The 13,006-nt window shown below is 44.9% G+C and overlaps 1 protein-coding gene across 3 annotated transcripts in view; it reads left to right on the top strand.

Moving 5' to 3' along the window:
* The window catches only part of LOC8050995, a 92,168-nt gene that overhangs the window by 32,616 nt on the left and 46,546 nt on the right, over positions 1-13,006 (top strand). For all 3 annotated transcript variants that reach the window (XM_042292071.1, XM_042292070.1, XM_042292069.1), the window contains exon 2: positions 12,439-12,536. In XM_042292071.1, coding sequence (XP_042148005.1) covers positions 12,439-12,536 — 98 coding nt within the window. The remainder of the gene's footprint in view (positions 1-12,438; positions 12,537-13,006) is intronic.

Here is a 13,006-nt window from a genome sequence, read left to right as displayed (position 1 = left end):
GGAGGAGTGAAAATCATTCGCCCGCAAAACCAAAAGCCGCTCTCAAAAAAAAGCAAATGCGAAGCAACCTCTTGGCTTATCTCAGCACGGTAACACGAAATTATGGCGTAGCCGCGTAGCGTAAAAGGATGTTAAATCGCTTGCCACCAGATGGCAGGGTCAAGCAGAGTAATCGCGCGTCGCTACGCTAGGTGGCGCTAGGTACCGCCCAATTCATGTTTTACAAAAAAATATTTTTATTTCCTTGCGCCACAATTGCGTTTCCTTTTCTTCGGAATCTCTAACACATGTAGACACGTTGCGCACACTACAAACATCAGGTCAACATGTATTGAACGCATACACAGGCATCGCACATACAAACATCAATACAACAGCACACTACCCCGATCACTACTACCGAGCCCTGCGTTTCCGTCTTTTATAGTGGTCGATTTGAACGTACGGAATTTTTCGGTGACTCCCTAAGCAAAAAAAAATATTCCGAACATGTTCATTTTTTTCCAGCAATGTCATACATCTGAGGCTATTTTTAATGGCTCAGGGGATGAATCTCTTATTAAAAAGAAGACGCTCGATCATGCCATAATTATTTGAAAGCCAATAAATCGAGCCGCTCCAATGTGGCTCCAAGCCATGAGTTTGTTTTCCCGCATGGCCCTTCGTAGCCAGTATTTATATTGTAGTGTTCGTTTTTCCATTTGTGCTGTTCGCGCAAAGCTGCAATTGCCGTCTTGAATTAATCTCTGTAGAGCGGATATCCACTCAGCTGGAAGTGATGCTTCACGGGCACAGAAATCGCTTTTCGATCAACTTGAATGCAGTCAAAGCCGCGACTTGCGACAACTGTTAAGTGTACGGAGCTGCGCCGTTGCGAGCTCGAAAACTTCTAGCGCTCATCCCAGCGCGCCACTTAGAGGGCAGTTTCTACAGGAACTGTAATATATTTAAACAGTAAAATAAAGAATAGCGTTTTTTGTTTTTTTTTTCGATTTTGCCGGTCTTTTTTTTTTTTTTTTTATGCTAAACTTCCATTATAAATATACGTACTTTCTGTCATACTTTCGTAGTGTTGTCTTTTCCCCAGAGCGCAATCGCTCTCGGAGACCGACAGTCACATTGGCCACTGTACGATAGGAGCTTACCGTTCAGACCAGCGTTCCAACATGACTATGCACACGTCGATCGACTGCACCTAATCCCTCAAGTGGTTTTAAACTCTTTAATGTAAAGCGGAATGTCATCCTGCGACACCCCGGCCCCTCCGATAACGGCCCGACCAGCGGCATCAATGCCCGACAGTTTACGTCATCTCATCTTGTTGTTACACCACTGATACGCGAACACACGGTCACATCGGCGATAATTCCAGTCTTCTGTTCACAACCCACAACACTGCCATCACGATGTCGCTGACACCATACATGGGTAAATTACTTTCAAAATGTAATTTAATTACAATTACAATTACTTAGCTCCCAAAGTAGTTTAACTACAATTACAATTACTACTACGCGAAAGTAGTTCATTGAAATTACAAATTACTTTTTAAAAGTAATGCAATTACTTTAGAATTACTTATTTCTGAGAGTTACCCACCTTGGGCCATATAACTGTAAACGAGTTATATGGCCACTGTATAAATGTCACGCATTGTACTTTCCTTTTATGAAATTTGTTAAATGGATTATAGAACTTAATAGTTTGGAGTAATGAACTTATGATTTCTTATATTCTCAAAATATAAAAATAAATGGCGACAAAATTCACAGGTGCGAGGTGAATCTCTTTAGAGCTTGTGCAAATGGTATCCAAGTCAAACCAACAAAAAATAAACTTAAAAATAATACAAGGAAACAAATATGCGACAGTACTGGTATCATAAAACTCGATGATTCGCTGCCTCTCCCTGTCTGTGGACTTGTAACATGTCGGACGTGGGTAACCGTAGCACGCGAACTGCGGTCGCTTCCACAAAACTAGTGTCACAATAGCAGCAACTCTCTTGCCAGGGATTCTGGGTTAATTCAGTGCACGGTAACACCCAAAAAAAGCTCCTGAGATATATAATAAATTTAGGATCGTCATGTCAGGCGAAGAAGCAAAGAAGCACCAGGTCTCATTAACACGACTCACCCTGCCTTACTTCCAACTGTTGTTGCTAAACTGCGCTTCTTCGCCTCGATGTTAGAGTAGCACGACCCTGTGTTAGTGGTACCAACATACGAGATAGAGAAAGACGTGAAAAACTCATAAAGAAAAGAGAATAATTTCATGAACAAAAAAGTCCCCAAACTTGACTGAAATATGTAAGCGAATATGCTAGCGGCGAAGACGCGTAAGGAAAACCTCGAACCTCCCCGCCTCGACCGGATGATGTGATCGGAGCCAACCAGCTCGACTTCGACCCCCATGCCCCCGTGTGGGAATGAGAAATAAGAAAGACCCCTAGAAACAGGAGCAACAGGAAGCGAACGAGACGAAGAGTCAGATTCAACTACGACAGGAACGAAAACGGACGCGAATGAAGCCCTCATTTATCAAATTATTTCTCAAATTCTTCATTAAATCGTTTTGCAGTCTACAAAATCCTTCATTCCGTTCTATCCCATCCCTCTTTTCCCTTTTTTTGAGCAGGTTGGGAGACTCTCCCCCTTTATTGCTTCGGTTGTGCTCTCGTCGCCGTGGCCAGGGGGGAAAAGTGCCACCGCCGCAAAATCTTGCAAAAGTAATTGTAATTGTGCCTGAAATTTAGCAATTACTGATGCTAGAAAGTAATTAAATTACAATTACAATTCCTTTCAACCAAAAGTAATTATTACAATTACAAATTACTAGGAAAAGTAATTAAATTACAGTAATTTAATTACTGTAATTGAATTACTACCCAAGTATGGCTGACACGAAGAAATACAGAACCACGTTGACGATGTTGCTGACACGCAGAAGAATCACGTTGAACGCCGGTTGGCACTCGGCACGGGACAACGGAACCGAACTCAGCACGGAAGGCACCCAGGCAGCCGGCAGGAAAACCTGCCTTCCTTGGACGCAGTTCCCGCGATTTTCATAACGTCGAAAACGTCGACACAGTTCCTCGTGGTTTCGCTGCTGTAGTTCCGCGTGTGTCCCGCAAACTGGAGACGGCCGTCTTACCCAGTGTATGTAGCGCTGCTGGCACTGCTCCGGAACTTCGCTGTTTCTAGCGGCTTCGTTAGCTCGTTTGATAAAATTAGTGGTAAAAACGTCAATGCAACCGAAATGTTCTGCACGTTTGGACTAGATGACAGAATTACAGGCGGCCTTCGCTGCCGCTTAAGCTCAATCAACTCAACATTAATTTATTAAACAACGTGCGCGATGTGCTCGAAAAACGAAACCGAAAGAAGATGGGTCGGGAGGGCGAAAGCTTTCTCCGGTCTGCCTGGAGGAGGAAAACGTCTCGGAGAATAATAAGGGCTTTAATTTTCCTTTCATCGGTCTGGGTTTGTTTATGTGTGTTTTGGTAAACAAAAATAAAAAAAAAAACTTTACAAAAAAAAAAAACAACAAAAGAACCCCCACTTTTCTGGGGATCGAACCGTTGACCACTTGGTCAGTAGCGCGATGTCCTACCCCTGCGCCAACTGAACAAGGAGGAACTCGCCCTCCTCCTTTCATCTGAACTGCCGTTCCTCCCTTCTCTGGGCAACTTGTCCGCAACAAGGAGGAACAGTCGCTTTTGCTACCTTTCTCCTCCCTTTTTTCTTAGAGTGTATATGCTTCGGTACAAAGGTTCAGGGAACGTTATGTCAATCAGATCAGCATATAAGACTTTGCGTGAAACCGTAAATAAATGCTCCAAAAAAAAACGAGCTGTTAGAAACTCAATCGCGCTCACTACTTCTTTGAGGTACCCCACAGGACATGACGTGCTTGCGGGTATCGTCGTAACCACCAAATAAGGTAATGCACTCGCGAGTTCCGTCTGTAAGTAAGTGCGAAGGAAATGATGAGATGCAGTTTTGAAGAATAAAAATCGAGATATTACTTGCTTTAGAAAGATGTGTATGAGTCCGAGACCGCCGACATCGATGGGGTGAAAGAAGTTACCACGTCTTGTAGGTTCCCAATTGGAACTCCATATAAAAGTAGCAAACACTCTGTGGAATTTTTGAATAAGGCTTCTGGTACAGCAAATCACTTGAAGTATATACCAAAGTTTGGCGGCGAGAAACATATTACAGGCCTTAGCTCGCCCGAAAACTGACCACTGGTTGGATTTCATCTTGTCATCTTGACATTTGATTTTTGACACCCGTTCAGTCCAGTAATGACCATTGTTACGGATACTGTTAAGAGGAACTCCTAAGTACTGAGAGGCAATGCAGCTCCACGATATTTCAGCATACTCTGAAGGTGTTGTGGCCCATTGCCCGCACCAGAAACCTACGCTTTTCTCCTTATTAACGAGTGCGCCGGTTGCGTCACAGAAGTTTTTGTGTTATTGTAAGGACATTGTCGACGCTGCGTTTATCGGCACAAAAGAAAGCTATATCGTCTGCATATGCCAATACTTTAACTTCAGAAGAGTAGAGACGGAAACCTTCCACGATAGGGCTGTTAAGTACACTTAAACAGAGGGGTTGTAAATAAAGCGAAAATAAAAGCGGTGATAGCGGACATCCTTGTTTGACGGACGATTCCAGACTAATTCGATTTGAAAGTGAACCGTTAACTATGAGCCTGGTGGCACAGTTACGGTAACATAACTTAACACTCTTTAAAAGTGTTGGTCCTGGGTTTACATGACGTAAAATAGCAAACAGGAAAGCATGGGACACGCGATCAAATGCCTTAGCCAAGTATACTTGAACCATGGCGACCTGACCGGCATGAAGAACGCAGCTTTCTATCACTGAACGCGCAACGTGGATGTTAGTTTGTATACGTCTCCCCCTAATCTCACAGGTTTGGTGGTCTCAAACAACAGATGACGTGACACACTGTAATCGTTTTGTCAAAATTTTAGCAAAAATTTTGTAATCTCCGTTGCATAAACTAATTGGTCGATAGCCTTCAATGCGCTGTAATTTGTCTGGGTCTTGCCTTTTAGGGATCAGCACGGTATGGCTCTCACAAAATGACGGCGGTAAAGTTCCCACCTCATACGCCTCCAAAAACACCTCAAGTAGGAAAGGACATAGCAAGTCCTTGTATGTCTTGTAAAACTCTGCAGGGAGCCCATCAGGTCCTGGTGTTTTAGAATTTGGCAACTCGTCTACCGCGCATCGAACTTCTTCCAATGTTACTGGTCCACTGAGGAGATCTCGCTGAAGCTGCTTTACCTCGGGCATTAAATAAACTAAGTTTTTTGCCAACTGGATGTCTAAATGTTGCGTTTTTCCAAAGAGACCTTTGTAATGCAACTCAAATACCTTCATGATGACTTCTTCGTTGTCTGAGAGTGTCCCATTACATTCTAAAACTCTAATTTTCTTTGAAAGGCCGTTACGCCTCTCATCATCGAGTGCACGACGCATGGGTGTCTCTGAGGACAAGAAACGCCTACACCGGGACCGTACTAGTGCATGGTGTAAACGAATGTGCTCGTATTGCTGTAGCTGACATTTTACGCGAAGAATGTCTTCTTGGAACATACCAGGTGTTTCGCACTCCAACTCGTGAAGTATACATAGACTTTTCAAAAGTGTAGCTTCTTCCTTCTTTGCATGAAAGAATGCAATGCACGCGCATTCGATTGCTTCATTCTTAACTTCCTGTTTGAAGGAGTCCCACTGAGCAAATATGCCAAATTTCTGATTCGTTGACACGTGATTAAAACATTCGCGGACACGTTTCTGAAAGTCTTGGTTGTCTAAAAGTCTTGTATTTAGTTTCCATAAAGCCCAATTTGGTTATGCCTTTCGCGGTGCGTCTGTTCCAAAACGGATCTTTACAAGGCAGTGGTCCGAAAAAGAAACTGTTTTTACGTCATAAGCAGTCACGTGTGAAATAAGCGAGCTTGAGACGTAGATACGATCGAGTCTCGCATTACTTGAAGCATGAAGGTGAGTGAATCGGAGAGTAGTATTTCGGGAAGCTCCGACGTCAAAAAGGTGATAGTCGAATGCAAGAGTGTTTAGTATGTCGGAACTTCTATCGGGCCTTGCAGAAGGCACTGACCTGTCTTTTATGCTACACACACAGTTGAAATCTCCAAATAAAACAATATGTTTGTCGGTGCTGAGATATGGGATCAGGCTTTCAAAAAAAGAACGACGCTGTCTAACGTCATTATAGGCATATATGCAAATTAATCGCCAGTAGGTATCGTATAAAAGAAAATCGCAACATATGAACCTTCCCTTATCGTCGACAGTGTGAGAAAGTGATGAATACCCTAAGTTCTTGTTCAAAAACAAAAAACACCCTCCCGACAAGCCATCAGCATGACTGACGCATACCTCGTAATGTGAGAGGAAGGGGTCCAGTGCACGAGCAGTATCCTCGTCAGACGATATCTTTGTCTCTTGAACAGCAACAGCGTCAAGATGTTCCTTTAACAGGAGCTTGTACAATTGAGATTGCCGTGCACGTGAACACAGTCCTCTCACGTTAATGGTAGCGAAGCTGAGGGGAGATGTCAGGAAGGCTTTTAGTTAGGGTGGGAGCACATCGTCATCGTTCCTCACGTTCAGAGCTTCAGATTGCGACGTCTTGTTGCAGAGGAACTCTCGCACCGCAGATGGCTTGCGTTTCACCTCACTTCCCTCGTCGTTCCTGCTCTCGGCAATAATACCTGAGGCGGAGGGCTGCACGTTACTTGTCGTCGTAGGAGCCGGTCGTTTCACCGATGTGCCAGTGGACGTCGTGGCGCGTTCGCGTCGGGCAATTGCTTGCTGGCACGGTAACTCAGGTGGTGCGTTAAGGGATGGAAACTCACTATCCGACCAATCTCTCTTCGTTTCCGTGACACACTCGGCTGGTGTTGACAGTCCTGGCAAGGTGCTGGCAGACTCAGAGTCAGAACGAAGTTCTTCTGGTCGCTGTGTAGACGTTTCCGACTCGGTCCTTTGTGTCTTGATAAGGGAAGAGGCGATGTCCCCTGTGGCATCAACGACTTCGCTGATGTCCATAAGATGATCGTGGACAACATCGTCTGTTAGGCTTCTCGACTGCCTCAGCTTGTCTGCGTAGGTGGTGACGCACTCACTCGCGTGGTGTCCGTAGCGTCGGCACTCGCCGCATCTCGGGACTCTGCACTCACGACGGATGTGACCAATTCTGTTACACCGAAGACACAGTGGTGGCCGACCAGGGACGAGCACCAGGCTTCGACAGCCGAAGACCGTGAGCTGATGTGGAATATTCGTTGCATTCATTCCTTCTCTAAGTGTCAGGGTCACCTCTTTGTTGAGCGTTTCCATTTGCTCCATTCCAGAGCACTTCCATTTTTCTCGTACAATGGAACGGACCGTGCCAAAAGGCGCCAGTGCCTCTTCGATTCTCTGGTTTTCCATGTGTACAGGTAACCAGAGAAGTTTCAGCTTCACATCTCTGGTGTCGGGATCGATTATGAGGCATCTGCGTCCCTTCACGGTAAGCTCCGTTTTGTTTACAAGCTTAGTTTTACTTAAGGCGTTTGCGCACGTTACCATCCAGACATGGCTCATCTGAAATTGGCTTATTCCGATGATATCTTGGGCGTCGTCAACATCTCGTAAGGCGTCACGGAGGTCTGGGGCTCGGTAGGGTCGTGCGGCGAGATCGCCATGAAGAAAGACTGAGTTCAGGCTCAAGTTACCTGTGGGTAAACGAGGTAGCACGGTCCGGTATTCATTGGTCAACATTTCAGTAGTACTGGCCGAAGCCTCAGCGGTTCCCCGGCCGGTGGCCGGTATGTTTTCCTTGGAGAACATCGAAAACACGACCGTTCTCAGCGGCGTCTTCTTTCTCCGGCCACCGACCTCCCATTCACCAAGGCGCAGAGAAAACTATGCGGAGCAGAAGTTCGTCTGCTTTTTGCACAGGAGTTGCGTTGACGTCAGAACGTCGTCGAGCTCTGATTGGCTTTGACTGAAAGGATAGCGAATAGGCCATAATGATAGATGCCCCGAGGCCTACCCACTATTTTCTTTCAATCAGCCAATAAGAGCTCGGCGTTCTGACGTCACCGCAACCCTTGTAAAGAAGCAGACAAACTTGCGCTCCGCATAGCTGAAGCCATGTAATGTCGCCAGCGTCGCGTGATTCCAAGATGGCAGCCCACATGCAACGGCACATGAAACGTTGTATACTTTGTCTCTGTCTGCAATGGACATCCAGTGTTACGGGTTGTTATGTCCAATCACGAGTTTGTTGTACGAGATGTTTTGTCTTCACTTATGACCAGGAATGAAACTGCCTGCTGCCTCTTGCTTTCGCAGTACGCTTTCTTTCTCTCCCTTCCTCATGTTGTCACCGCCAGCTTGAAAAACACCGGGCATGCTGAGTCATGAGTATGTTATCGTCCCACAGCCAATGAATGTTCCTTTGCCGATATGAACACGAATGAATTGATCGGGAAGCATGAACATAAGTGTACGCCCAGCGTTCTCCTGCTCTTCCTTGTCGTCGTCTGTCAATACCTCACTCTCGGGTTTTTCGCTAAAAAGGTTAAGTTACTAAAGTCTGTTCGCGGAATGCGACGCGAGAGGGTGGGGCAGTTTTCGGAGGGCGGGCGGACAGAGTTTTTCGGTCAGGAAGGGAACATGACGTTCGTGGTTGCGGGGTGGTCTGGGGGAAACGGCGACTAGGCGACGCCATACTTGAGGCTTCTTCATCGTCGGACTCGCAGCTGTCGTCTTCCTGTTTGACTACCACCGCGGAGAGCCCGACGATGCACCTTCCACTTCAATTTGAGTGAGGCCTGCCCTTTGAACTTTTTGGAATTCACGTTTTATTCTATCGAATCTCCCGTCCGTTGTTTTGTTCTTGTATTGAATCGTCCAATGTTCTGTTTAGGATGTTCAGTTGTGAAATAAAGTTGATTTCACAATGAGCAATGTTCTGTTGTGAAGTAAAGAAATGGAACTTCTAAGTCTATATGGACTAACCGATTTATTGGTTACCGAATCCTTCAGCATCTGGTAAACATACACCAACCACGGCTCACAGGCTCCTTCCTAAATGCCTACCGGTGGCGTCAGAAAAAACAAAAACAAAAAAACGGTAACTTCAGGTGTATCCCGGCAAATCCGGTGACTTCCGCTAATTTCCGGGAAATCCAGGCAAATCCGATGACCTCTCGTAAATTCCAGTGATCTGCGGTGAATTCCGGCTATACTGGAAGTGAAAAGAGTCACACAATTCAGTAAAGTCGACCTTTTACTGGAAATGACTTTCCGGTAAAATATCTTTCAATAGAATATGGCTTCATTGTTTTTCTAACTTCGATGGTTTCTACGAAAGTCAAGACTTGTGCAACCGCTCAATGTGTAACATAGGTGAAAAAGCTATTAGAGAAATTGACACGGACTCCACTGGCGCTTGTATTAAAAAATTATAGTCAATATATAATGTGCGGTTCTTCACTCGAAGTTTCGCCCGCTTTCTAAAAATGCAAAAAAAAAAAAAAAACATAAAAGTGAAACAGTGGCATACCAGAAAGAAAAAAAAGAACAAAATCAACGCGGTTGCTTTCCATTTGATCGCGTCTATGGCGTGCTCGATGTTTACTTATAACTTTGTATTACTGAGTCTTTTTATGCCATTGAATTGACTAAACATGTGACTGTATTTCTAGCATTATGTTCCTCTTTTATAAATGTAACATATGTTGTTCGTTAGAAACAAACTATATAATAGTTCGTCTTAATTAAGAGTGATTTGTTAGAGATGTATTGTTACATTAACAAGACTGCTGTCAAAATGAACCATGAAAAATTAATTAGAAAAATAATAAGTTACAAGTAGTCCTTTTCTCGTAAGAGATGATTTCCTATATCTGTTATTATATCAGCCTAGACCGCAGCCGTTTTCTCCGTTAAGACAGGCATCTCGAAGTGTCATTAAATCCTATACATATGTCCCGGTGCCATATAATTTAGTCATCAAAAGTGTTTCGAATGTAAACTTCGAGCAAATATATGAGACCTTAACTGCTGTCAGAAAAAAAAAATATCCACGTTTGACAAAGCTCTAAAAACGCTGTTTGTATGGAGCAGGTCACCAAAGTAGCTGAAGGCGCGTGGCGTCTGAAGCCACATCATCATCATCTCGTTCCGAAGTCGTCAAAAAGGAAATGGTTGCCCTAACTCAAATTTCTGCATTTGATTTCGCCACGTTCTCAAAAAGCCATCATGGCGGAAGCCCGCCAAAGCACGCTCTCCAGCATGCCGACACGTGTGTTTCACCAAGCGACAACACCAGCATCCTACATCTTCATTGAAAAGCAATAAAAATTTAACAAAACGCCGAAAATTTGAAACCAGATTTTTATGCGATTTTTGTCTATTTTTATTTTTTGGTAAATTGGGTCTTCATATAATGATCAAGTTTTTTGTCTTTTTACTTATTTCTAACCAACATCCTGATCAATCCGCCGGATAATTTTCTTTAAGACGATGATATCCTCGACAAATCGGCACCATCTAATCTTCAATTGAGGCTGAACTATCAATAACGATAATGATCCCTAGAGAAGGGAAACAAGGTGGACAAAGGACAAATATAAATCTTCAAAGCAAATAAATAATTAATGCACCTTTGCATCATCCAGACCACCGTAACACGGTTTTATCAAGTTGTCATTGTGATCGCCGTGAGTCACCGCCGTCAAGCGTTCCAATCCAAGGTGATATTTTCGCTGACATCCCTCAAGCAAGGAGTTGCCATGCCAGACTCCTACTTCGTGCTGCCTCTGCCAGGACACCGCACGCTGGCTGTCCAGAAACACGGTTTCCCGCAGTTGTCAACAAATTGGTCGCTTCCATAGAGTTCGCCATCATGCCCCCATGGCGGGCGGGGGAGAGCGCCTACTAAATTCCATAGAAGCTAAATTTGTACCCAAGCATGATAATAGACGAGATGACACCGCTTATTCGGCCCAGGAAATATATTCAGACCAAGAACAGAGATCTACATCCAATTCTTAATCATGAGCCTTCTGATCCGGGTCGTTATCAACACTGGGCCGCCATCACGTGCCCTAAAACAAACTCAATTTCAACAATTTTTTTTTTTTTTTACAGCGGTGCTGTTGAGGGCTAGTTTCCCCAGGATCGTGTCCACCAGCAAACAAATGATAACGCCGAACTCTGGACAGCTACCGCCATCTATGAGCGACGGCGGCAACCAGACAACTGATTGCCGCCGTCACTCATAGATGACGAAAAGTTCCGCAACCGCCGGGAGGCCTCTATCGCCTAAAGTTCCACTGCGTCGAGCGCTTCAGATTCCCTTGCGAAAGAAGTGCAGATCGCTCGCCTGGAAAGCCACCGTCAAGAACCGAAGCTCGAGCTCTCCTGCCAATCCGTCTTCACCAAAGTAAAATGACTTAAAGATTTTTTTTTTTTGCTGGGTAAGATTGCAGTCACTTTTCTCCCACATGACCTGTACCGTATAACAGGCATGGTAAAAGCTCAACTCTTCTCTGAGTCTCTCATGATCGCTGAGTGCAAGGGCAAGCGCAGAGAAGTCCCCTTTTACATCACTGATCCTGCCACGTCTCTACATGAATCAGGCGCAAATGCTCGTCATGCGCAACATAGTCTACCGCGTCATTTGTAAAGCACGATGAGAATTCGTTCATCCTAGTTTGCACTACTTGTTGTTCTTATGGACGGGAAACCAGCAAACGTCAAGCTCACCAGTAGGATTTTGCACATCGTCACCGCCAACTTCCAATAATCGTCCCCACCGGTAACTCAGCACAAGATCTGGGGACCATTCTTCAACAAAAACACGACGAAGAACGGCCTTTAGTTGACCTAGTTGGTTCACTGTTTTTGTTAATGTGCGTCTTCGTTTATTTTTACCTTCGCGCAGCTGTTCCCATTAACAAAAGATGAAGCAGTCTCTATTTGTTGCCCTAACTTTGACGCCCCCCCCCCCCCCCCCCCCCCCACCCTCTCGAAAGAAAGAAGTTTGTTTGAAGGTGTGAGCAAAACCTTTTTTTTTTTTTTTTTCTGTTTCTAACACGACGTGGCCACCAAGCGAGCGATTCATAGTCTCCCGTTAGTATTCCCTAAAAATCCCGAGGTCAGGTTCCTCGATTGGCGGATTCGAATCCCGTCCGCGGGCTACGCGCAGTCGGCAAAGTTCTGTTTATCATTTTAAAATTTTAGAATGCAATACAACTTTTTCATGACGCCTATTCTCTCTCGAGCGTGGTTTTCGAGTCGTAGATAATTTCATTTGTTGTACATTTTAATTGTACATCCGACACGACATTACGCGACGTTTTCTTTACAACAGACGTGACGGTGATCAACTTGGGCCACGACCCGCTGTCGCTTTCTATCGTCAGCCGGACCTGCTGCCAGCAAGTGTCTCCGACTGACATTGACTGTGACGTACGTACCCGCCATCTCATGCACTGCTTGCGAAACAATAGAGGATCTCTAAACAAAGGGAGCCGACTCAACACCTCCCAATAACAAGGCCACACTTCTCGATTTTACACGTCAGCTCTCCGAGGATAGTGCGGGGAAAATATTGCACACGAGTGCTGCGGGACGCTTGGATTCAGAAGTCTAGTATAGACCACTTTCGAAATACTGCCCTCTGTAGGGCGCTGTGGAATCCCTGCACAATGGCAAACTAAAGCCTCAACGTCATGGCACACTGAAACAAAAAAAAAAAAAAACAAAAAAAAAACACGTCTACAGAAGGTGATGAGCACAGTGACGTTGCACTTTTGACTGTTTGATTGGCTTGTCGACTCGTATAGTTGGCCGTGCTTCGACGTTCCTCCGTGCAGTTGTTTCGCCATTGTGCAGTGGTTTTGACCAATCAAGCAGCGTCAAAAAGCGCAAGTTACTGG

The sequence above is a fragment of the Ixodes scapularis genome, unplaced genomic scaffold, assembly GCF_016920785.2.
Source record: "Ixodes scapularis isolate PalLabHiFi unplaced genomic scaffold, ASM1692078v2 PGA_scaffold2__306_contigs__length_199485367, whole genome shotgun sequence".
Classification (NCBI taxonomy): domain Eukaryota; kingdom Metazoa; phylum Arthropoda; class Arachnida; order Ixodida; family Ixodidae; genus Ixodes; species Ixodes scapularis.
This window is presented reverse-complemented; position numbering and strand designations above follow the sequence as displayed.